The sequence below is a fragment of the Sebastes fasciatus genome, chromosome 16, assembly GCF_043250625.1.
Source record: "Sebastes fasciatus isolate fSebFas1 chromosome 16, fSebFas1.pri, whole genome shotgun sequence".
NCBI lineage: Eukaryota > Metazoa > Chordata > Actinopteri > Perciformes > Sebastidae > Sebastes > Sebastes fasciatus.
The window spans coordinates 29,328,564-29,353,560 of record NC_133810.1 but is presented as its reverse complement, the minus strand read 5'-3'; the positions used below and the strand labels follow the sequence as shown (position 1 = coordinate 29,353,560).

The following is a 24,997-nucleotide window of genomic DNA, read 5'->3' as shown; positions in this document are numbered from 1 at the left end:
TCCTGCCAGGAGGGATGTCACAATGCCAGAGATGTAGTAGTAATATATATATAGTTATACACCACTACTGCCATGTTCACGGTGGAGTGGGTTTGCTCCGTCCTTTGCTGGCAGCCTCTCATATTCCGCTGCCTGGGAGATTAGCTTTCCTGATGCTAACCCAAATGTAGTCTAGGTCATCAAATCCTCTGCTTCATCTCCTGAGACCCGACCACATGCCAGCGTATTAAACAGGCGTCTGTGACTAACAGGGCTTTCAAACCAAACACAAGCGTGGCGGTACACAGAGGAAGGCCTTTGTTTTCAAAGCAACTTCAAAGATAAGCGTTTCCTAACATCTGCACAAGTGACTGTCTGGATTTTCCACCTGGTTCTTCGATCGCACATAATTAACTAGATTCAACATGCAAACTGTCTGCTTCATTGTCTCTGGTGTGAAAGTCTGGTAAGAACTAGGGCTGTCAAAGTTACCACCATAATAACACGTTAACGCTAATTCATTTCAACGCCACTAATTTCTTTAAGAAATTAACGCAACGTGTGATTTTTTGTTTTAAGGCTAGAGTGAAGATACTGGTATCATATAAAACTAGAACTCGGTTTCTTGCTCAGGGACATTTTGACAGAACAGATATTTTTCCTCAAGGGTGAAACCGGCAACCTTTGAGTGACCTTTCAGAAGATTCCCTCTCTTATCACCAGGCGACCTTACTAGTTGCTCTACTGCTGCACATAGACAACTTCTTGAATAGAGAATAAAGACTAGATGCATGGATAAGACTGCATGTGCATTCAGCAGCTAGTTGCAATATGCACGCTGCTAAACATCAATGTGAGTGCTACTAATCGCAGATCACATTCTAAATGTTTCTACGAGGATCCTCCTAACAATAGCAGACAAAGACATTTCTCCACATACTCTACTGTAGACTTTACGTTGTTGCTGGCAGGGTTCAAGGTTGTTGTTGCACAGAATGGGGCTTGACACAATTACAGGAATGTTGAGTGTAGTTCTGGCCTCACTGAACAAAAAATGCCGGGTGTCGGTGTAAATGTGGGGTCGGACAGAGGCTGGATACAGTTACCATTAAGAGTGAGAGGACACGAGATGATTCCATACAGCTTTAGATAGGTAATTCAATCCAAAATATGTTTCTCAAAATGATTTATCAAACAAAATGTGGAGGAAAGGAGCTCAACATGACTGATGGCTGTTTCCAATGTGCTGCACGCTAACAGGCTACAGGAAAGATTTCCTCATGTTTGTACAACAAAAGGTAATTGTCAGTTACGAGCAATCTTCAGTGATGATGTGAACAATGCAACATGTCTGCTACAGAAAATAAACATGCACAGATAAATCTGGTAGCACATTCACTGAATCCTCTTTTGAATTTAGAATTGATTTTGAACTATACTGTGATCCCAAGAATTACAATTGAATTGCACTTTGGCTGAACACATCCTGTGTGACACTGACGGAGGACCGAAGCTGCTGCTGCTGCTAATGTGCTGCTTTCACTGCACAGCCTGTGTAGACGAGGTGTGAGCCTCAAGTGACAACCTCCGGTGCTGAGCAGTGAAACCAACGCGGAAGTGCCAAAAACTGCAGTTCATCCAGCGGCCACTTGAGGCTGGCAATCCCCATCGATGTTAAAATGCACAACTTTACAGCAGAAATATACATGTTTACATCCTGGTCTCTAGAGATGATTTCTCCTTTCATGACAACTGTACGTGGGGTGAAACTTAAATTATATTAAGGGTTAAAGTTATGCATAATTAAGGTAGCTTTGAGTGACAGGTGGGTGCCGTCACAGCCGCTAGCTGTCTGTATATCCGTGTTTGTGATGTTGGTGCCCTTTGGAGATATTTTCATGCACATATCGGACGAATAATATGCCTTGCTTCCTGCTGGCCAATGCACGAGCGAGGACCTCCGTTTCCAACGGGATATCGAGAACTGTAATGTCCGTGGCTAAACCCTGGAATACCGGACGGCGCCATTCAACCGTGACTCTTTTTCTATAAACCGATCTGACAGAACACAGGCCTCTAAAAAGAGGAGGCGAGTACTTTATGGTGAATAATGTTAATGCACTAATCGAAGGAGCTGATGGGATGTATGTCACTGGAGTTACCTTGTACAATTTCATGTGACAAATGAAGCTACATCTATTGATTGATTGACTGACAGAGCTCCGTGCACTGCAGCATGGAGACAGACCGGGTTCTGTTCATCTGCATGTAGGCTACCGTCGGCGCCACAGTGCAGGGTTAACGTTAGCCCGCTACACAGAGTAGCCGGGAGCCGCCCACTTTGACCTTCATTTTTGAAGCTCTTCAGAAACCTGTGGGTGACATCAGAGACTACGTCCAAAGTAGACTTTGCAGATGTGACAAGAAAGCAGCAGCTGTTTAACGATGTGTGTCACTGTCCTGAAGAGATGAGTTTTAATCGCTGATGACAATGTGGATGTAATGGAGACAGAAGAACAAAGGAAAAAGAAACCTCTAATGTAGTTCTGACAGTGTCATAGCCAATTATCAGTGCATCCTCAGAGCCCTGCCACAGATGGAGGTGCATTCTGCTCAGGTGGTAAATTATGTCTTTAGGGGAGAAGCTCTGCGGTGATTTAATTCCCTCTTGATACGTCAGCACAACAAGCTTTACAAGCTGCTATTCTACTGTCCATATCAGAAACCATGACACGGCTACATACTGCTGACATTCAGCTCTGCAGTCGGGCACACTGCAGACATCCACGGAAAGTTGAATGCGGTTGCCGGGTGCTCTGAGAATGGGCCCTGAAGTGCCCAGGAGACAGCCTTGCCTGATTTGCATATCAATATGTTTGAATGGTCGGTGCTTTCAATCGAGGGAGAGGGGGCTACACTGGACGGGCTGTGGTCATCAGACATTCTTTGTAGGGTTGGGTGGAGAAATCGGTACTACTTATGCCTCGTTTCCACTGCATGGTACCGCTCCGCTCGACTCGACTCGGCTCCATTCACTTCTGGTACCAGGTTCATTTCTAGATTTTGTTATCCACTGATGATAGCACCCCATCAATGTATGAATCAATCCATCGTCTTTCTTATGACGTATTTTCACAGTCTGAACAGTTTTACAACAAACTGAGACTTTCTTGACTTGCAAAATTTAAATTGACAAACATCATAATGTGTGATTCATGGAGCAATTCAAACAGGTAAATATCTATCTCTCTCTTTAAGACTTAGGCTCTTCATACAATAGTATCCTCTCTTCTGTTTTCTTCTGTCCCGTGTCTCCTCAGTGTCCGTCTTTCACGGCCTCTACCGTCGTATCTGTGTAACTCAGCCGAGCCAACCAACCCGGTGATGTTACAGGCTCGAGTACTGCAACACGAAACATGAAACAAAGCTTCTTTTTCCTTTTAAATGCTGTCATGTTTGTTATATAATTGTTCATCAGAGTGGAAATCCATTTAGTAAATCACTTCCACTTTAATAAAATCATAAAGGCTGCATCATACTCTGTTAAGTTAACATCTCCTGTGGTAAGACACAATCCTGGATTCTAATAAGAACAACTTTGTCATCAGTAATGCTGCCATCCTGATGAGAATGAAGGATGTTTACTGTGTAGAAACTATTCAGTCTTTGATTTTTAATCTCCTCAGAGCTCCGGCTCTGTCCTCTCAAGGTCGGACATTTTATGGGGTTTCTGCTGCATCAGGTATTTGTGGGAAGCTCAGCCTGCTTTGCCTGGCCTGCCTGCCTGGCATACACAAACTCACTTCCACTTTTAACACACTTGATTCCCTCTACACACAATAACAAGAGATTTGTGTGTGTTTTCACGCCCACAGCGTGTGCAATGCTGGTGGCACCACACAAAACAGTCCCATAATGTCAGGCGGGTCCAGCTCATGTCCTTCCTGTGTGACTTGGGAGCTGTTTGTGTGTGATTTAAGAGCAGGACTTTACAGTAGTCTGGGACATGAGATGAATTTCAACTGTGTCCACAGCTCAGCCTGGCTTCGTGCTCACTTCGCACCACTCACTTGTTCTTAGCAGTCGATGTCGCCACGCACTGTAGTTGTCTAGTCAATACTGTGTTGGTTTGAATGGATTAACTCGATGAGCAGCTATAGAGCCACAGAAGTTGATTGTTTTTCCACCCAGACTCAGGCAGCAAGGTTGTCTGGAGGTTCTTATTCCACGACGATCACAGGTCAAAACAAGGTGTACCAGAGGGAGGCTTATTCACTCATGATTCATACTTGTTATTTTTAGAACGAAGATCCCTGAATCACTTTGAGTAAAGAAAATGTTCTTAAAGATGTCAAATTACCTTCTGCATTTTAGAGGAAAGAAAATCTGTATTTTAGACTAGATGTATTTTATTTAGAGTATTTATGTCTCTTTGTTATTATTAGTGTTGCACGGTATATCGAAACTAGAAAAGTATCATGATTCCCTGTCGTTAAAAACGGTACGATACCCTGTTTTATCAGTACCGATACTTTAAGAATGACTGTGTTTTAATACGAGCTGTGAGTTCTGACGTCGATGTGCGACCACGGGGCCGTGTGTGTGTGTTCAGCGCTCTGCTTTAGAGGACACCATCAGGATCGGGATCCCGCGGGAGCTGGACGTTATAACTTTACTGCTGGTGGAGCAGGAGGTCAAAAAAATAAACTACCAGAAGGATGGAGGCAAGAAGTGAAGTTGAAAAGAAGATATTTCGGCATGCTATCGTACACAGTTGTGTGTTAATACTAGGGCTTCGTTTTAACGCCACTAATTTCTTTAACGCATTGACGCAACTTGTGATTTTTAGGTTGCAGCGGGCTCAGTTTTACAGCTAGAGTGAAGATACTGGTATCATATGAAACTAGAAAACCTAATGAATCCATCGGTATCAACCATGTCATACTAGCTTGTCGCAAAGGAGGCTAAATAATGCTCCAAATTTACGCTACATTTTGGCGAGGAAAAACTGTCATGGCCATTTTCAAAGGGGTCCCTTGACCTCTGACCTCCAGATATGTGAATGTAAATGGGTTCTCTGGGTACCCACGAGTCTCCCCTTTACAGACACGCCCACTTTATGATAATCACATGCAGTTTGGGGCAAGTCATAGTCAAGTCAGCACACTGACACACTGACAGCTGTTGTTGCCTGTTGGGCTGCAGTTTGCCATGTTATGATTGGAGCATATTGTTTATGTTAAATGCAGTACCTGTGAGGGTTTCTGGACAATATCTGTCATTGTTTTGTGTTGTTAATTGATTTACAATAATACATATACACATACGTTTGCATTAAGCAGCATATTTGTCCACTACCATGTTGATAAGAGGATTAAATACTTGACAAATCTCCCTTTAAAGTACATTTAGAACAGGTGAAAAATTTGATTAATTTGCGATTAATCCAGATTAACTATGGACCATCATGTGATTAAATGGGATTAAATATTTGAATGGATTGACAGCCCTAGTTTCTGACTGAACTGCCCACCACAGTGAGCTCTGGGGATCACGTACTGTATGCCCAGCAAGTCTTTGTCAGATGTAGAACCAGCTGCTTCGGTGTGGCTTGTGAGGATCCTCTCCTCCTGCGCCCCCTCCCACCTTCCCTCCATCTCTCTCCTCTTGGCGTCATCCTCCTGGGATTACAGTGCAGTAGTCATTGACTGCCACAGAAAAAAACAGGCTGTATGGACTTTTCTCTCCTCCCCTGTTTTATTGGGTCATTCCTGCTGTGTTCCTGACATCTATTTTCGTCTGCTGACAACGTCACATTTAGATTTCATTGGGAGGTTGTCATCTGGTGGGTCGTATTATAGCAGTAATACCCCCGGAGAGCGTTCTCTGCTGTGATTATGGGTATACGGAGGATTCAGTGGGTAGGATATGAGCTCTGTTGAGAGTCCCAAAGTAATCACAGTTTTAAATAACAGATAGCAACGCATATTCTGTGTGAGAAGAAGTATACGTAGATAAGAATGATGATAAATGACGTCACAAGAAGGGATGCTAACTGCTCGTCTAACTGATTTATACCAAGCGAGATTGGGAACATTTCTATTGCCTCCCCACGGCTCCCAACACAGCAATGGCTTAGCCAGCCGCCCACAGCTAACGGTGCTAACAGCGCTAACAATGAAAACAACAGAGCTAACAGTGTTTACCTGAGGGGGACCCGGCGTTCTCAGCTGTAACCGCCGTATGAGAGCAGTGCAGAACCAGTGGGGCACGCTCACATGCAAGAACATGCACTAAAAGCACGTCAAAGACCAGCTCTGTGGTCTGCGGAGGAGGAGTTGAGCTGGACTCTCTGGAGGAGCTGACGGAGACGTGGTTGCAGTCCAAGTTGGTTAGCATCTTTAACAACGTCTCCCACACCTTCCACGTCTTACTGAAGCTTCAAACCCCCAAGGTGTTTCCACCGAGTGACACAGGAGATCGTTCAGTGGCCTTCAAACGTTTTAACTCATCCCCCGTCTGTCCAAGTCTCGACATTAGTAGACTGGGAGGCCTTAGGTCTTACTAGACTTACAATAACTGCTGGCAGTTACAGCACATACGATCTCACTTCTGGCACACTGCAATTTGCATCCTTTTAACTTACAACTAGGGCTGTCAATTCATTAAAATATTTATTTGCAAATTAATCACATTTTTTTTATCTGTTCAAAATGTACCTTAAAGGGAGATTTGTCAAGTATTTAATACTCTTGTCAACATGGGAGTGGACAAATATGCTGCATTGACAGATGTTGTCCAGAAACTCTCACAGGTACTGCATTTAGCATACAAAATATGCTCAAATCATAACAACAACAGCTGTCAGTGTGCTGACTTCACTATGACTTGCCCCAAACTGCATGTGATTATCATAAAGTGGGCATGTCTGTAAAGGAGAGACTCGTGGGTACCCATAGAACCCATTTACATTCACTGATCTGGAGGTCAGAGGTCAAGTTTGGAGCGTTATTTGGCCTCCTTCGTGACAAGCTAGTATGACATGGCTGGTACCAATGGATTCCTCAGGTTATCTAGTTTCAGGTGATACCAGTATCTTCACTCTAAAAAATTGCAAGTTGCGTTAATTCGTTAAAGAAATTAGTCGCGTTAAAATGAATTGCCGTTATGGCGTTAACTTTAAAAGCCCCAATTACATTAATTTACTGCAATTTACACATGCTTAATACTTCTTTTACTACTTATACTTTTATGTTAATACTTGTGTTTGACATTTTGCACTTTTCTTTATACCGTGTGGTTCATTGGTGAACTGTTGCAGTGACATGCAAGTTTCATCCCGGGGATAAATAAAGTGTCTGTCTATCTAGTAATGGGACATGGTCCACTATCCTACTGCTCATAGGGTACAACTTTAATTTGGGATCATAGTGCCTTATGTCTGTCAGAGCCTTCCAAAGTCTGTTGTGTTTGCAGAAATCTTAAAGTAAGTTTGCATAACAAGTTTGTGTTTTTTTTAATGTGTCTGATTGTGTTGTATTTATTAATCTCTTACTTGGGTGGGGACTTGTTAGAAATGTGTGTGTCCTTGGGCAAGATACTGAACCCTAAATTGCTTCCGAAGGCTGAGCCATCGGTGTGTGAATGAGTGTTTAGATTAGATCCTGATGGGCAGGTTGGCTCCTTGCATGGCAGCCTCTGACATCAGTGTGTGAATGTGTGTGTGAATGCTGACATGTAGTGTAAAGAGCTCTGAATGGTTGGAAGACTGGAAAGGTGCCATATGAATGCAAGTCCATTTACCAAACGTTGACTGGACATTTGAAACCAAGCTGGTCTTGTTTGTATGAAAGCTGTCAGTAAATGAGTGAACGTCTGTCGATGACATTTTAAAACATGGGATTGGATGGGCCGTTGATATTCTGTGTTGAAGTGCAGACTGCAGGATTATGAGGGCAGCCAATGTTGTTGTTTGACTGTTAATTCACTCGGGAATGTGTGCGCCAGTATCTCCATGTGTTAACTCTAAAGTGAAATCCTGTTTTGCAAAGCTCCATCAGCCTGACTTATCTGATCTACACACACAATTAATGTTTTTATTCTCTCTCTCTCTCTGTTCTCACCCCCCGCTCCCCTTCCTGTTCATTTCCCTCTTTTCACCACCTCCTCTTTTTCACTGTCCTGTCTCCTCTCTCATTATTCCCCACTTTTCCCCCCCCGTCATCCTCCCTCTTGACCCTACATGTGATTTCTTAAATCTCATTCGCATCTCTCCCTCCTGATCTACCTCTTCACATCCTCCTCCTCCTCCCCTCCCCTCCCTCTCTGTTTCTCTGGCAGGCTGCTCATTGCAGTGAGTCAGTATCATGGAGGCAGGCAGCGGGGCTGCCGCAACGGTGGGGAGTGCAGCACTAGGACTGCTGGGAGCCACAGCCACGTCCAGCCATGACATCTTGGACAGGTAAGAGCTCGGGACGAGGCCGGCGCACACGCCACTCGGGAACAGACCGCCCCGTTGTCCATCAGAGTGAAGAGAGGAGGAAGAGTGTGTGTTTGTGAAGAGAAGGACCACACCTCAGGTTGTAGTTTGGTGAGCATGCTAGTTTGTTTATAGCCAGAGTAGGGGGCACGGAGTGTGCTTGTGTGCGTGCCTGCGCGTGCATGTGCCTATCCTCGTCTGTTCTCTGTGCATGTGTGTCTTCCTCTGTATCATTACCACTGTACGTGAGGCAAATGCCCAGGTTTTGACAGTTAAAGACTCTGGTTTGTGCTTGTAGCATTGCCAGTGTACAGTGTGTGCATGTGTGCGTGCATGTGCCAGAGTGTGTGTTCATGATTGAAGAGGGTGGTGAGGGGGGGGGGGGGGGGGGGGGGGGTTACTCGGCTTCCTCTATGCCTCAAGGAGAAATGACACCAGGGTATGCGCATGCAGGGAGGAGGGGGGAGTCATCGGTAGACGACGTGCCTGAGCGCCGTAGCTGAGCCCATAGGGTGAGTTTGCACAGTCACCACCCCACCCTCTATTTAACCCCCCCACCCACGCCCCATCAGCCCATAGCAACTGGGCGACGGCCATCGCTATCTGTCACCGCCGGAAACCCCTCATTCAGATTTCCCGTCGCTGACGGGAGAGCCAGTCGACCCCCAGCTCCGACAAACCGCTGCCTCCACGAGGGGCCGAATAGATCAGCTTTCAGCCAGTTACGTCATCGCTACAGCTGTACACCCACACCCACATGCCCGTGCACTATCATCACACACACACACACACACACACACACACACACACCCTCAAGCATGCACATTCACAAAAACACATATGGACTTGTTTCCAATACACATGCACGCTTCACAGGGATGCTTTAGGACAAACATAGCTGTCACACATAAACGACAGCAAACAGCCGTTAATCTTTGCTGTTAGGGGCTCCTCGCCGTGCTCCTCGCCGTGCTCCCCCGTGCACGGCCCGCTCTCTCATCAGCTATCAGGTGCTGCTGGGAGAATCACTCGTCTCCTCTACATTACAGTCGTCGTTACAGTCTCTGCCAAACTAATCTCCAACACGTCCTGGGGATCTCCTTTGACACATTGTACAATCAGAGATGGAAATGAAGGCTCTGACTCAGTTAGTCATTTCCGTACTATTTCTGTTAGTCACCGCTCACATTGTGACTTCACCAGGCTCCTCTGAAAGACACCAAGATATACAGCTGCATCTGTTCCCATGCCACCAGGTAGCCAATGGCTTCTCTTCCCTACATTATTGCTAAGGCAGCATGACGTGGGTTTATTCCCACTGCTGGATTAGAGCCGTGTGTGTGTTGTGTACGTCCGTCTGTGTTTTTGCAAATGTGTGCTGCTGGATGTTATATTTTTTGGAGGTTGGGTGGGGGGGGATTACAGTTAAGGCTGCTCATCCCCTCCACCTGCCCCTCATACACTGCTGCCCCCCCCCTCAGTCCTGAACTGGGTCTAAATCCTGCACCGGGGTTACCATGGCAGCAGCAGCTTAGCATACATTAGACAGCGGTCCAACGTTACTAGTGAGAGTGAGTGAGTGAAAGGAAGAGAAAGACGGGGGAAAGAGATGTTTCTCTTCTGCTAAATTGCTTCTAGATGATGTCACATACAATATAAATGCGAGGGTGTGTGTGTGTGCTCATTGCAGCAGATTCTTTCTTTCATCAGAGGCGACAGGGAGGGCGTTTGGTCGGGGCTAGTAGTGCATTATAAAAGTTGTCCGGTGAGTTTTTGGTGGACAGAAGGTCGATCAGAGGAGCAGCAGCCAGGACTGAGGAGGGCGGATAGGGCACGCGAGCTCCCCAGGAGGTGCATGACACAGAGACAGGGAATGAAAATGCTGTAAAAGTGTGTGTACTGTTTGTGATTCCCTAATCCAGTCAGACAGATGAGCGGACAACACAGCAGTACTCTGCAGGAGGAGGCACAGGCCGGCATCATGAATCTGTAACTGAATAGATCACGATGCTGGTAATTTAAGGTACGCACACAGGTGTAGCGTTCCATGTGATTGTACAGACAGTCGATTCAAGATAGTTTGCCTTTCATAATGGCCATTATAACTTCATTATAATGTCATTTATATTTATTTTAGACAGAGAAAGGTTAATAAACATGTTATAATTTGTAAATAATAATAATAATTCACCATTAAAACCCCATACTATATTCATTCATGGAGCTCTGCAACACTGTCCTGCACATATTTCAGAACAAAAGCCTTGTGTTAACAAATGAAGGAATTCTGTCCACAGAAAAAAACCCGCTTGAGGGCTTTTATTTTGAAATGAAAGCAGGAAGTTTTGATTAAAACTCCGTACTTTATTCATTCATGGAGCTCTGCAAGTCACTGCATGTTCCACAGCACTGTCCTGCATATATTTTCAGAATAAAAGCCTTGTGTTGACAAATGAAGGAATTCTGTCCACAGAAAAAAAAACGCTTGAGGGCTTTTATTTTGAAATGAAAGTGTTGATTTAAAAATAAGTCTTTACTTTTTTTCCATCTCCGTAACATTTTCTGCAGATATAGACATTGAAACTGTAGTAATGTTGCTGATATGATGATAATATATAGTCAATAGATCACCTTCACTGTCTGTTGTTGCTGTGAACCGCGCAGCTTGCGTAAAAAATAGGCGAGACCTCAAATCTGTAGAAGAGACTCAGCTGACACGCAGCCGAGCCGCGCGTCTCATGGGGGCAGTGTGGCTGCTCTAACCCGTTAACACGGACGCCAAAATTAAAAAACAACGACGTTCCTGCAGTGGCCCAGGCTTTAAACTCTTCTGTGACGGGTATACGAAAACCAATTACTGCTGTATATAACAGACTTGACATAACTGATTCATTACAGATGATTTATTCCAGCAGAATCACACTTAAAAACTTTAATAGCTTCATTCTTCAGGCAGAGAGAGAGAGAGAGCCATTCAGTAATTCCTTGTGAATAAATTATTGACTACAAAAAACAATCTCAACTAAACCAAGATGCTGTTTAATTCTCGTAGAGCAGAACACGAGGCGCTGCACTCATTGGGTATCTCTTTCATCAGACCAGTGCAATGGGATTCTCTGGAGGGTATTATTGGCAGTTCTAAAAGTGGCTTGTATCCATATGTGTTCAGTCCAGTTCAGAAAACATGCAATGCTCTTAAGAGTTGCTCTTATAAACACTGATCACAGCCACCCACACTGGCAGCACTTGTTGCCTGGGTTTGGCTGCTTTTATTCATTTCCTGCTTCCTCATAAATCTGTGCTGTTTATTAGGTTTCAACTGTCAACTGTCAGGAGCAAATAAAAGCTTCTAACGTGACTGTCTGTGATCATTTTAGCTTTCACCATTCTGGACTCATTCTTTGTGTCAGATCAATGATCTATCACCAGTAATGGCAGACTACATTATATCAGCCCGATTATGGTCCGACACGGCCGTCGTAGGGTGTCGACTCGGATCAGGAACGATAAATGAGTCGTGTGCGACAATCAATCGTTTTATCTCGTGTAATGCGTCATAATACACGACAACCGACGCCGCGTCTGGGACACCTCACGACGTTACGACAGAAAGTCTAGCATGTTCAAATTTTTTATTTTTTTGCTTTCCACGACGTGTTCCGTCACAGCTGTGAATTTGACCGGCTGAGCACAGACGCACACAGCTGCTAACAGAAGCACATGGCTGCTGTTTTCCCCTGGAGCCTCGTGGGCCTCTTTACATGGTCGGGCCCGGGGGGGAATGGATTCATTAGGTTTTCTAGTTTCATAAGATGGCGGTATCTTCATTGTACCTTTTTAAAACTGAACCCGATAAAACGTCTGAAAGATCGGGATTTTTTAGAGGTTAATTAAAAATCGAAAGTTAATGCGTTAAAGAAATTAGTGGCGTTAAAATGAATTTGCGTTAACACGTTATTAAGGCGTTATTAAGGCGTTAATATCGCGTTGTTATGGCGTTAACTTTGACAGCCCTAATTTGACTATGACTGAATAACGTTCAGTAAACCATTGTTAATATCTTCTTTAATATCACCTTATTTGGTCAGTTTTTATGTAGAATACTAGGCAAGTTTACTTAATATGTTTTTAGCCTTTTCTCTGACCGGTTAAAACAACAATGGATTCATTAGGTTTTCTACTTTCATATGATACCAGTATCTTCACTTTAGCTTTAAAAGTGAGCCCGCTATAACCTCTGAAAGATCGATTGCTTTAATACGTTAAAGAAATTAGTGGTGTTAAAAGGAATCTGTGTTAATGCATTATTATCCAAGGGAGCGACCGTTCATAAGAACATCAGGAGCCGGGAGGAGAAGCTGTTTATGAAGTGCACTCAGGAGAACTTTGTAGAACATACCTCATGAAAATTTACAGGAATAATTTGACATTTTGTGAAATATGCTTGTTCACTTACTTGCTGAGTGTTAGACAAGAAGATCAATACCACCCCCGTATCTGTACACGGAATATGAAGCAGCAGCAGATTAGCTTAGTTTAACATAAAGGCTGGAAGCAGGGGGAAACAGCTAGTCGGGCTCTGCGATCAAGTCGCTACTGGTGACTCCGCTCCAAAGCATCTCACAACAGAGGCTATGTGACGGTGGTATGGCAGCTTTCCAGTGTGTCTCTCGTCCACCCTCAAACCTTGAGCATAAATTGTGGCTAGGCAGCCTAATAGCAGAGAACATGGTGGCTGAGGATGAGGCGGAGAGCAAGCGAGAGTGCTGCTGAACACGAGGTTAAAGGTTAAAGGTTTTCTGTCTGCGGTGTTATTAACAGTTGCTGGATGGAGCAGCTCCTTTCTCCTTACATGCCTCCACGCCAGGAATGCCGGGAATGGACCGCGATTCTGAACGGAGAAGGTGATACTTAGGCGAGTTAAATGCGCCGTTGAAGCTGTTGCGTCTGAAAGTGCTTCACACTGTCTCAGTAGTTCTCAAGCCTTCCCTGGTTAGTGGTACCTAAAGCATGTCATTAGGATCATTGTAGGGATGTCACGATATCAGAAATCTAGTAGTCGATTGAAAAATGTATATTAATTTATATACAAATTTATATATAAATCACAAAGTACATTTGTGAATCCTTCTGTGTGCATTCATTAATATTAAGACTGATCTGACACTTATTTCCTCCCTGACCTCGTGTTGAGTCACTTCTTATCCAGGTTATGTTTATGACCTTTAACCTGTGAATGTCTGCACCGTTTCTAAAGAATTTCAGTGAACTTTTTCCAGCCTCACTGGCTTTAACAAGGTCCACTGGGAGTCGGGCCGTATGTACTGTCTACTCTGTGTGTGTGTGTGTGTGTGTGTGTGTTCAGTACCTTGTTCAGGATTTGGTGCAGTGGGCAGGAATACAATAATAAGAATGATGGTATGGGATTTGTGAGCAGTCTGTTACCGTTTAATGGGCTTTGAGTGTATTAGTGTGTTGACTGTCATTCTGTAATTGCTTTAGTATCTGCCTTTTGCAATCAGTAATAATGGTGTTTTATCTTTGCCCCACCCTGACCAAGTCAATTAGATTATTTTGGGATAATAAAGATAAACTTAGAAGTGTCATCAGGGTCCACTGGCACTTTTTTTTCCACTTTTTGAGACCTGCTTTACAAACCTTCTCTGCACCAGTGTGACTGAATGATCATGAAGTAAGTTGAGTGAGTAGTAGTAGTGTGAGAGGGAGTACAGAGAATAGCTTATTGCAAAACTTTACTTCCCTACGTCTCGACTCTGAGTCCCCGGCCCTTAAGTCCAATTATCTGGATGCCGAGACATTGTTTCAGCGTTTGCTAGATGCTGTCATCTCACAGCTGCCGTAGACGGTTCTATCCTCCCCAAAACAGACGTCTTCTACTCTCTCAATTCTCTCTGTTGTCTACACAAGTTTATTAGACTCGCATAGATGTCTGCGTTCAGGATATTGTGCGTGTGTGTGTGTGTGTGTAGAGTGTGTGTGCATCACTAGTCAATTTGTGAAATAATGCCATGCAACTGTGTTTCGTTTCTATCCCTGTCCTCCGCTCCTCTCAGCCTCTCTTTGGAAACAGTCTTTGAAGTTGATGAGATGTCTGTGTGGAGAGACGTCTCATCAGCTTCAAGTTGTTCTATGAAGGCAATAATATACCTTCATCAAATCTTCTAATCTTCTGTCCGGGTTCATTTCCTCTGTTGGTTTCGTCATGCATGCTGACCACATTATAATAAAAAGGTCCTGAGTTGGGCCCTACAGCCTACAGCGCAATCTTGGTCACTGAACCTACCGAGACTACGACTCCCATACTAAACTCCAAAAAGGCAGAATGGCAGGCTCACTTCATATCTTCTGTCACAATAGGGCTGCAACTCACGATTATTGTCACGAGTAATTGATTCATCATTTAGCCTAAAAGGTGTCCAAAAAGTTGTGATGTATACTAGGGGTGGAAAAAAAACAATTCACCTACTGTATGTATCGCGATTTAATTTTTTCCGATTTTGAAATTGATTTTTTTAATACCAGAATCGATATATTTGCTTCATTTGAGTCTATGTGGAGGTAGAAGGAAGTTACCGCTTTTATTGTTGTAGTCTATGACATCATATCCGTTCCGTATCCTTCAACCAAAACAAACCGCAGCGAGCCGAAGCAAAAAAGTATAAAACGTTGGAGGGTCTGCGTGGATACGACCTTTAAATCCAGCATGGTAAACACTACACATCCAGTAAAGTATGGAAACACTGGGTTTCACACATTGCAGGAAAAGCAGAGCTAGACATCACGGCTAAAGCTGCATGCTAACTCTGTCATGGACAGGAAACGTTATCGTATCGCGGTAACGTGCGGTCAAGCCAGCTGTCCCTATCATCTCCGTGGTCAAATGGGCCGACGCTACGACTGTAGATCACCCATATACTGACATTTATGTTAAATGCATTCAAACGGCCCGATGGAGCTGACCATGGATGGAGAAAGAGAACGGAGCTGACGGGAGAGCTAGAGACCACCTTGGAGAAGTTAGAGGACAAGTGGGACTACGTTCGGTTTTCAAAATAAAGTGTTAACAAAGGGAACTGTCTTTACAAAATACATCCATGGAAATAAAATTGATTGGATTATATTCACCAGAAGTATAAAACATTTCATGTCCCTTATAAATTAAAAAGAAAATACCACTAATTTGTGAGGGACCAGGTCTTTATTCTTTGATTTTTGGGTTGCTGGAAAAAATTTAATAAACAATGACTGATATATTTGACTTCAGGACGTCTCTGACTACACACATGTTGAAAATCAAACATTCTTACCGTATTAATTTAGATATTTTCCAAAGTAAAAGTCTCTAGAAGTGCATGATATAACTTTTGCCGATGGTCTAGTGTTATAAAAGTTAACAATACTTAAAAATCGCAATACATATCGAATCGGCATCCAAGCATCGTGATAGTATTGAATCGGGAGATGGGTATATCGTCCCAACACAACTTCCTGAAGCCCAAGGTGACGTCTTCAGATTCCTTATTCCGTCTAACCAGCAGTCTGACTTTTCTAAGATATCCCAGTCACAATGATATATCAAGAGAAAAGCAGCAAATCCTCACATTTGAGAAGCTGGAAATAAGGAATGTTTGCTTGATAAATGCAGATTGATTTTCTGTCAATTGACAAATAGCCACAGTAAAATAAGACTTGGTTTGACATCAAACTAAGTAGAGCTGAACTATTACGTGGTTAGTCGATCGAAAGAAAATTAATCGGCAACTGTTTAGATAACCGATAAGTTGTTTGAATCATTCTATATGAATTGATGGTTGGAGAAAACAAGTCATTTCAAGACGTCACTATGGGGTCACTTTTTCCCATTTTGACATTTTATAGACGATTAAATGACTAATCAACAGAATAATCACCAGATCAATGTGTGTCTTGTTTCATAGGGGCCTGAGGCCTGGACGTCACCTGGAGGAAGACGATATTGTGCCTGAACTGGCTAACATCCATCCCAGAGAACGACCCGACTGGGAGGAGACCATCAGTGCCATGGTGAGAACTATGGGGGAACTAGGGATGTTCGCGATTAGATGACTAGTCGATTAAACGTTGCTACCCTCGCTAGTCGGCACCAGGATTTTTTAAATTATTGCATCAATCTTTTTTCATTAAGTTGTGACTTTTGGACCGAGGACTGCGATAGTTAGTGTTACAGAGGCGATTGAGGGATCATTATATGTCTGCCACTCAGAAATTGTATCTGCCACTTTTGAAATCTCTGCGCTAAATGAAGGAATAACATTTTAGATCCGATGTCATTCAATCTTTGATATATTTTACATAAAAAACATTATATGCATGGTGTTCGAATCACACCGAAGCTTCCGGGGGAGCCCTATATTTTGGAAGGGAGGTTATTGTACAGAGTACTGTAATGTACTTTGCTAATGTCATTTATCTATAGTGGTTATTTGCATAAAAACACAAAATTCAAATGATCATGATTATTTAAAAATTTGTTTTGGTTAAAAAAAATCGTGGCAAGCTGCTTAGAGCTAGTTAGGAAGTTAAACGGGTCATAAAAAAGTGAAAACATCTTCTACAAATAACTAGATTTATTCAAATTTCTCACCAAAAAACTTAAATTTACGAGTTTACATTTGAACACATGACATCATCATAGTCATTTTTACTGAGCAGAGCTTGAACGCCTCATAATAATAACTCGATGGAACCTCCGTTAACGTTAGTAGGTCCGTTATTTAACCAAGCAGGACTGTGCTGCCCACCGGCTGCTAACAGGTAACATTAGTAAAACTCCTCTGCTGATTTCAACACAGATTTGTTGTTCACAGTGTTGCATTATCTGGGAAAAATAGGGTGTGTCCCCTCAGCTTTAGTAGCGTCATGCTTTTGAGCGCTCTTTTTTTCTTTCCGCCATGGCTCTGGTCCAAAACAAACTGAAACATGATATAGCATGCGTTTGCGTCATTGTGCATGCTTAACTGTCGAAAAGCAGCAATAAGAGGAATCGATAGTCACGGAGGCATGAGATGCCAAGGAATCGGACAACTATGAACCGGTTCTCAACAGGAACAGATTCTCTATTCCCATTCCCAGCGTTTCCCTGCCTGCCAAAGTGGCGGATGTCATAATGATTTTACCCGCCACTGCCACCCGTTGGCGGCGGGTGTTCATTTCAGACCCTGGCACTGCATCACTCGCTCTGTTTGTGTGTTTGAGAGAGAGAGGTGGAAGGTAATAAAACTATCACACTAAGATGCATGATTGAAACGTCATCAACACGCCCTCTCTATTAACACATGGGCTCCATCAGGAGCTCACAAAGCCTTTTTAAAGTCCGGTCCGACTGATTCAGACATTTGTGTTCTCACATACAGCTCCTCCGTGTAATGTCTAGATCATCTCAGGGTTGCAGTGTGCCACCGCACCGCCGTGATCAGCTTGTTTGCTGCCTGTCATGTTCTTATCAGCGTCTGTTTTCACCTCAGTGGATTGAGTAGTAGCTCCTATCGAAACTCTTCTATCCCTGAAACACTATCACACGTTCGTGATTAATGCAGGTGACTGTCGGCGTCCTAAAGCTACCCCGCTCCAGACTCTTTACATAGATAGTCATCTGCGTGTGTACTCCTGTGTCATCTGTTTATTTCAGCCCGTCTCTTCACGGCTGGATTCCATTCACCAGACAGCATCATTCATTATTTCCTTCCCTCCCATCTTCGGTTCGGGTCTCGCTCCTTGCATCAACAGCACGGTGAAAATGAGGCCGTCTCCATGGTAACGTGCTGAGCCACCCGTGGTCGGCGCGTGGTTGGAGCCCTATCGCAAGTGCTCACTTCGATCGGGCAACAGAGAGAGACAGAGAAACAACAATCTCACCAGGCCTAATGAATATTGATCACAGAGGCGGGGCTTTTAATACTGCACGTCTGCTATTCTTTGTTCAATATTTGATAGGAGAGGGACTCTGTGCTGGAGTGGCGTGCATTATGCATGTCTCCGGTGGTTTCGAGGAGGTGATGAGAACGCTAAGCAACTTAGTGTAAGCTGTCACACCAACGCCCTGTTGCACTGTGTAGGATAGATCATACTCTGTGTCGACTGCGGCGCGAGGCATAAAGGAACAAAACAGTCCCAAATCCCTGCAACATCATGATAAAGGGAACAGTAAAATCTCTTTCAACGATTATAGATTTGCCACGACATCAAGCATTTAGATCACGGACTGGGAATAGGCTTGAACGAGTTCAAAGCTTTCGCATTCATTTAAAACATCTGAGTCACACAGTCAAGGAATGCGCCTGTGGCTGGTTTTGGTCGTGCACGCACGCACGCACACATGCACGCACACAAATTTAACAGAAAGCATTAAAGATGCTCAAGTTGGATATTTGTGAAGCTATGGCAGTTCTGAGCTTGTAAAGCCCTATACACACTGTATATTAGGGCTGTAGCTAATGATTATTTCATCATTGATTAATTTGCAGATTATTTTTTTTGATTAATCTATTATTGAAAAATGATAAGAAATGTGTTTTCTTTTTTAGTCTAATAAATAATGTCAAGAAAGTAAATATTGTAACACCTATTCTCCTATTCACCTTCCTAATTCAAGTTGCTCTCTTTCACCAAACTAAGACAGACTTAGTTGTCTTGTTAACTCATCGTAAAACACAAACTTCATTCAAACTTGACAGAGACGAAGTAAAACTCACCACCGGTTAGTCTTTCCACTGTTCGACAATCAGCAACTCTGGTTTGGTTGAAATAAACCCCTTAATCCACTGAGTTAGGGGTGAGAATATGTTGACTCTACACACTGTTTTTACCCGCTGTGCTCGTTGTTTTAGCGCTGTGCCAACTTCCTGCTGAGCAGCGGCTAGTCCTTCGGAGCCAGACCATTAAATTAGCAAAAATAAAAAGACAAAAAACAACCGGCATCGTACTCCGCTATTCACCGATAGCTGATATATATCCGTGCAATCGCCCAACCCTGCATCGCAGTTTACCAGAGTCCTTCAAATGTCTTGTTTTGCCTGACCAGCAGTCCGATACTCAAAGATATACAGTTTATTATAACATAAAACAGGATAAAGCTGAGAAGCTGCAACCAGAGAATGTTCTTAAATGATTCATCGATTATCAAAATAACTGCCGGTTATTTTTCTGTCGATCAACTAATCGATGAACTCGTTGCAGCTCTGCAGTATATGAGCGGTTAAAGCGACTGCCGTGTCCAAACAACTGCTGTCCCGTGTCTGCCTCTGTCAGCCACGTCCAGCCAACACCTCTCACCTTGGGTAGAGGTGCTGTAGACGGCTGTCCACGACCTCATCTGCATACCACCTCTGCTGTCGCTGACCATCTGGCTGTGAAGACACAAGCTGAACACAGGAAACTTTCACAGCTCTGGCCCATCTTGACTTAATCATATTCACACCTCACTTGGCCAGCGTCTCTTTCTTCTACCTTCGATTACTTTCCCACAGATCTGTTTTGTATATATTCATTTTAACTTGTTTTGTCTCCCAGTATCCTCCAGCAACCTGCTGTCAGATTACTGAAATGAAATTTCCACAACGAATATATCTACTGATAAAATCTGCTTGCACCAAAATAGACTCCCAAGGCTCTGTTAGTGTTTTGTTGACCACAGCTGCATTTGATTTTCACTCTAACTTAAGATAAATGAAGCAAATGCGTGGCTTTGTTAATCCTCTAAAACCCGCGGGATCGCTCTCTGTCAGAGGCTGTAGCAGGCTCAGTTTCAGAAAGTAGTGAAGGTACATCATATAGGTTTCATATGAAACTAGAAAACCTAAGGGATCTGTTGGTAACATGTCGGAAAGGAGGCTAAATAACGCTCCAAAGTTGGGCTAAATTTTGGCGAGGAAAAACTGTCATGGCCATTTTCAAAGGGGTCCCTTGACCTCTGACCTCCAGATATGTGAATGTAAATGGGTTCTATGGGTACCCACGAGTCTCCCCTTTACAGACATGCCCACTTTATGATAATCACATGCAGTTTGGGGCAAAAACCATTCAGTATGTTTTATTTTCGCCTATTCTAAAATGGTGAATTTGGATATTTCTGCATACTGGGGTCACTAAACAGTCTTGAATTACATAAATTGGGTATCATTGTAAACCTGAGACTCTTGTCTGAGACAGACAGACGACCAATCAAAGTCTCCCGTCATGGGCTAGTTTATTAAAGCCTGAAAACAGAGCCATGAGGAGGTGCAGAAGTCTAGTTTTCTCTCAGAACACTTGAATTACAATATGCTGAAAGGTTATTATTTGATTTTTGCCCAATGATGCCAAAAATATACTGCCTACTGAAGCTTTAAAAGCCTGTTGAAAAATGGTCCAACGATACAACAGTGTTAGAGGTTTGTATGCAGCAGCTGGATCGCTGATGTTCGTGTGTGTTTTGTGCGTTTCAGGCGAGGAGTGCAGAGATCCCTGAGCTGAGAACGGAGCCCCTCATGCGCTCAAGCAGCAGCAGCACGGCCAGCATGAAGGTCAAGAATGTCAAGAAGTGAGCAGACACACGCACACGCATACACTCAAACGCACCTGCCTCTGCCCATCTCCTCCACACCTCTCCTTCCCTCTGTTCATCTCTATTTATCGCTCTTAACTGTCTTTTTATCGCCTCTGTTTCCTGCTCGAGTTCCTTCCATTCCCTGAGTCTATTTCTGTGTCTTCCTCCTCCTTTCACTCCCTCTGTTTGCACCGCGCTCTCCTCCTAATACCAGTCATGCACACTTCGAGGTGTTATCGTGAGCAGAGGATGAAGTGCCAACCAAACTGTGTATGTCATGTTTTCAGACTTTGCTTCACCAAGGGCCACTTCCCGAAACTGGCAGAGTGCGCCCACTTCCACTACGAAAACGTGGACTTTGGCACAATTCAGGTAAAGACCTTAAAGCTTTTTCTCCTTAATTCACGTCACCACATTAATGTAATCACATATAGAATCCCAAATGATGAAGAATGCAGCCGGGTCTGGACTGATCACCCTCAGAGCTGTATAAAATCAGAGCACCATGGATGTCAATCATGGCGTAGACGAAGCTTTGAACTTAAAGACTTAAAGACGCTCTCTCTAGTTATTCCCCTGCAGTGTCGGGGTGAGGAATGGAAAGATGATGTTCATAAAGACAGAAGTGTGACACGTCTCTTCAAATTGACGTCAAGCAGAATTCATCCATTTTGCTGTTGATATCACGAAGACGGTTGATGATTTGCATTTGTTTGATATCTTCTTGAATGCCCAATAGGCTGCAGCATGACCTCATTTACTCTAGCTTCACACACCTCCGCTGACTGAGGCTTCTTTGTGTACAACTGGTTGAAGTTAATTGTAGCTCCAACTAGGACTAGGCCAGGTCTACCTGGCTTTTGATTCATATTTATATTGTTAAAATTACATTCTGGTAGTCGGTGTTACACGCTGTTACACGCTGTAACACGCTGTAACACGCTGTAACACGCTGTAACACGCTGTAACACGCTGTAACACGCTGTTACACGCTGTAACACGCTGTTATATGCTGTTCGGGCATACACCGTTGACATTAGTTGCCCACCGCCCCCCCAGCCAATAGGAACGCTCTCTCTCACTGAAATGACCTGCGTTTGATAAAAGTCTCCCGTCACGGGCTAGATTTTGTAAAGCCTGAAAACAGAGCCATGAGGAGGAGCAGAAGTCTATTTATCTCTCAGAACACTTACGATATGCTGAAAGGTTATTATGGCGTTTTTGCCCAACGGTAAAGATCAAAGTAAGCGCTCTGCATATATCTTCATTTTTTTCCTGTAAAACTTCCGTTGAAATCTGTAACACCGGGATTGTCACAAGTTTATTAACGGGAGAATTTCCTCACCTAGACATCCCTAATTCTGACATCAAAAGCCTTTACTGTCAGTGACTGTCTGGTTGCGGAGACACAAGCTCAGTACAGGAAACATTCCCTGCCTGCCAAAGTGGCGGATGTCATAATGATTTTACCCGCCACTGCCACCCGTTGGCGGCGGGTGTTCATTTCAGACCCTGGCACTGCATCACTCGCTCTGTTTGTGTGTTTGAGAGAGAGAGGTGGAAGGTAATAAAACTATCACACTAAGATGCATGATTGAAACGTCATCAACACGCCCTCTCTATTAACACATGGGCTCCATCAGGAGCTCACAAAGTCTTTTTAAAGTCCGGTCCGACTGATTCAGACATTTGTGTTCTCACATACAGCTCCTCCGTGTAATGTCTAGATCATCTCATGCAAAAAGGATCTGTGAGATAATTGCACCAGAGTTTTTTAATTCCTTTCCCATAAATGTGTTTTGTATAATATATTTTAACCGATTGACAGCCCTAAAATTAACCCAATAATGGCTTCTGTCCAACTACGTCATAGTGATACTTAGTGGAAAAAAAACAACCGTATCTAGGCTTCTGCTACTCTGATGTTGACCACATGTTTTTGTCTCTGTAAGTGCAATACTAAGTTGCTGGAGTACTTCAGGATTCACAGTGCTGTTGCTGTGCTCTATGTGCATAAAGGGTGTGAAGATGGAACGGTTTAGTGGTTTTAAAACAGATGTTGTTCTTTAGCTTTCACTCCTTGCCACCAAATTTAGCAGAAATTTGCCATTTCATCATGAAGATTGCACCTTTCTTTGTCATTATGTTAAGAAACCAGTAGGGGTCAGTAGTCAGCTGCAGGAGGGCAGAGAGAGTTTGTTAAAAAGCTTCCTACTATCTACTTCAGCTGCAGGTTATTTGTTGATGTAACTCAGGTTACACCACAGAGACCATCTATTCATTCACTGCATGTATAAAGGAAAGCCTTCAGCTAAAAGGAATTGTCTGTAGTCAGTGGATTGGTTCTTTTGTTTTCCCAGCTGTGTGTGTGCTGGCTGGTCGTACTGGCAGAGAGCAGGACGGCAGTCTTACCCCTTTGTGGTTTTCATATTGCGTTTCAAGTAGCCTCGTCTCTATGGTTTTAGTATTCAGCACGGCTCCTGAACCTCGAGCAGAAACTCACGTCTCCTTTGTTTGTTAAGGGATTAATTATTCTGTATTTGTTCGCAGCGTCAATCAGTTCATTTTGTGTATAATCTTTCCTCGGCCAAACATGTTTGCTTGTTTAATGAAGTGGTCACAAATGTATTCTGTTTATTTGGCTCAAATGATTCTGACATGATTTAAATACATTTTGATGAATGGAAACGTTGCTGCTTAGTTAAAGGTACTATGTTAATTGATAACATTGATAACATTCAGCCACTAGATGTCTCCGTTCCATTGCATTCACTTCACAACAAATGGTTGCCAGTTCGTTGCACGAGCTGCATATTTCATGGTCCAGTGGAATGACCATGAACACGTGCCTTGCTCAAGGGCACCTCTCCAGCTACCAGTCTACAGTCCGTTCGGGAACTTGAACCAGCGACCTGATCCGGTTCCCAAGCCATGTCCCTACAGACTGAGCTGCTTCTTCCCTAGCACATAAAACTCAAAACTCAAAATTAAACTCAACCAAAACCAGCTCGGTTAGTCTCTCCAACAATCGCCAGCTCTGGTTCAGTCACCGGTCTGCGTGTGCTGCCGGCGCCGCGGTGCCGATGAGCCGGCCGGTAAAGTCTCACTTTGTGTGGCATCACGTGACCCAGGCATTATCAATCCACCTGATGAGGGCGGCTTTCCTCGCGCACATTCGTTTATCATTTGTTTTCAGGTCATGATATCAATGTGCACGCAGCACCAGCTTCAGGCATCCAGCAGGAAAGCATACACATGTTGTCATGTATGAAATGACCCAAAATGAACACTGTAAGAAGACTATGATTCTGTCCCAAGCTTTATTGAATCATAACTTCATTGATTGCTGTTCAACTGGTAACTGGACGCAACTGTCACTAATGCTAAGATGCTAACGTAACTTCAGGGATTGAAGCTTTTATTTTTCTCATTTTAACAATGAATCTGGTGACAACACATTAGTTAAGGTTGTACGGACTATGGCTTTTGGTAGTTGTTGTTGGTTTTGTTTAAATATGCCGGAGACACCAGTGTCATTTATCCATTTTTTCCACACTAACTGTGGAACTGGATCCCTGATGACACAGAGATAACAGCGTTGTTATACTACTGGCTCACAAGCCTCGTTAGAAGTGGGAAATGAACGTCAGATATCGTCCACAGATATAAACTAAAACATTCATTTTGGACCCGTCAACATTTTTAAAATGATTAATTCACAGTCGTAATAATTCTTTATTCGGCACCTTTCTAAAAGCTCTGTGGGTGTATTTTTATTTTGAAAATGATTCATCTACATAAAAATGTGATCAATATAACATCTAAGCATTCAGAAAGTGTTTCCTCAAATCTGCTTTTTGTGTTCATCATGGCGGTTGGTTGACTGATGTGTCTGCAATGCCGCTTGGACATATTCACTAACATATTATGTGTAGTGCTGCCAACTGTCATCTGTT

General features: G+C 43.4%; 1 protein-coding gene across 4 annotated transcripts in view; it reads left to right on the top strand.

Moving 5' to 3' along the window:
* The window catches only part of arhgap32b (Rho GTPase activating protein 32b), a 98,867-nt gene that overhangs the window by 14,448 nt on the left and 59,422 nt on the right, over nt 1–24,997 (top strand). For 3 of the 4 annotated variants that reach the window (XM_074610015.1, XM_074610014.1, XM_074610013.1), the window contains exons 2-5: nt 8,320–8,440; nt 16,417–16,522; nt 20,941–21,035; nt 21,329–21,413. In XM_074610015.1, the coding sequence (XP_074466116.1) occupies nt 8,346–8,440; nt 16,417–16,522; nt 20,941–21,035; nt 21,329–21,413 (381 nt within the window). In that variant the 5' untranslated portion in view covers nt 8,320–8,345. Of the gene's footprint in view, nt 1–8,319; nt 8,441–8,550; nt 8,570–16,416; nt 16,523–20,940; nt 21,036–21,328; nt 21,414–24,997 lie in introns of those variants that run through there. The other variant, XM_074610016.1, reaches the window with a different exon arrangement.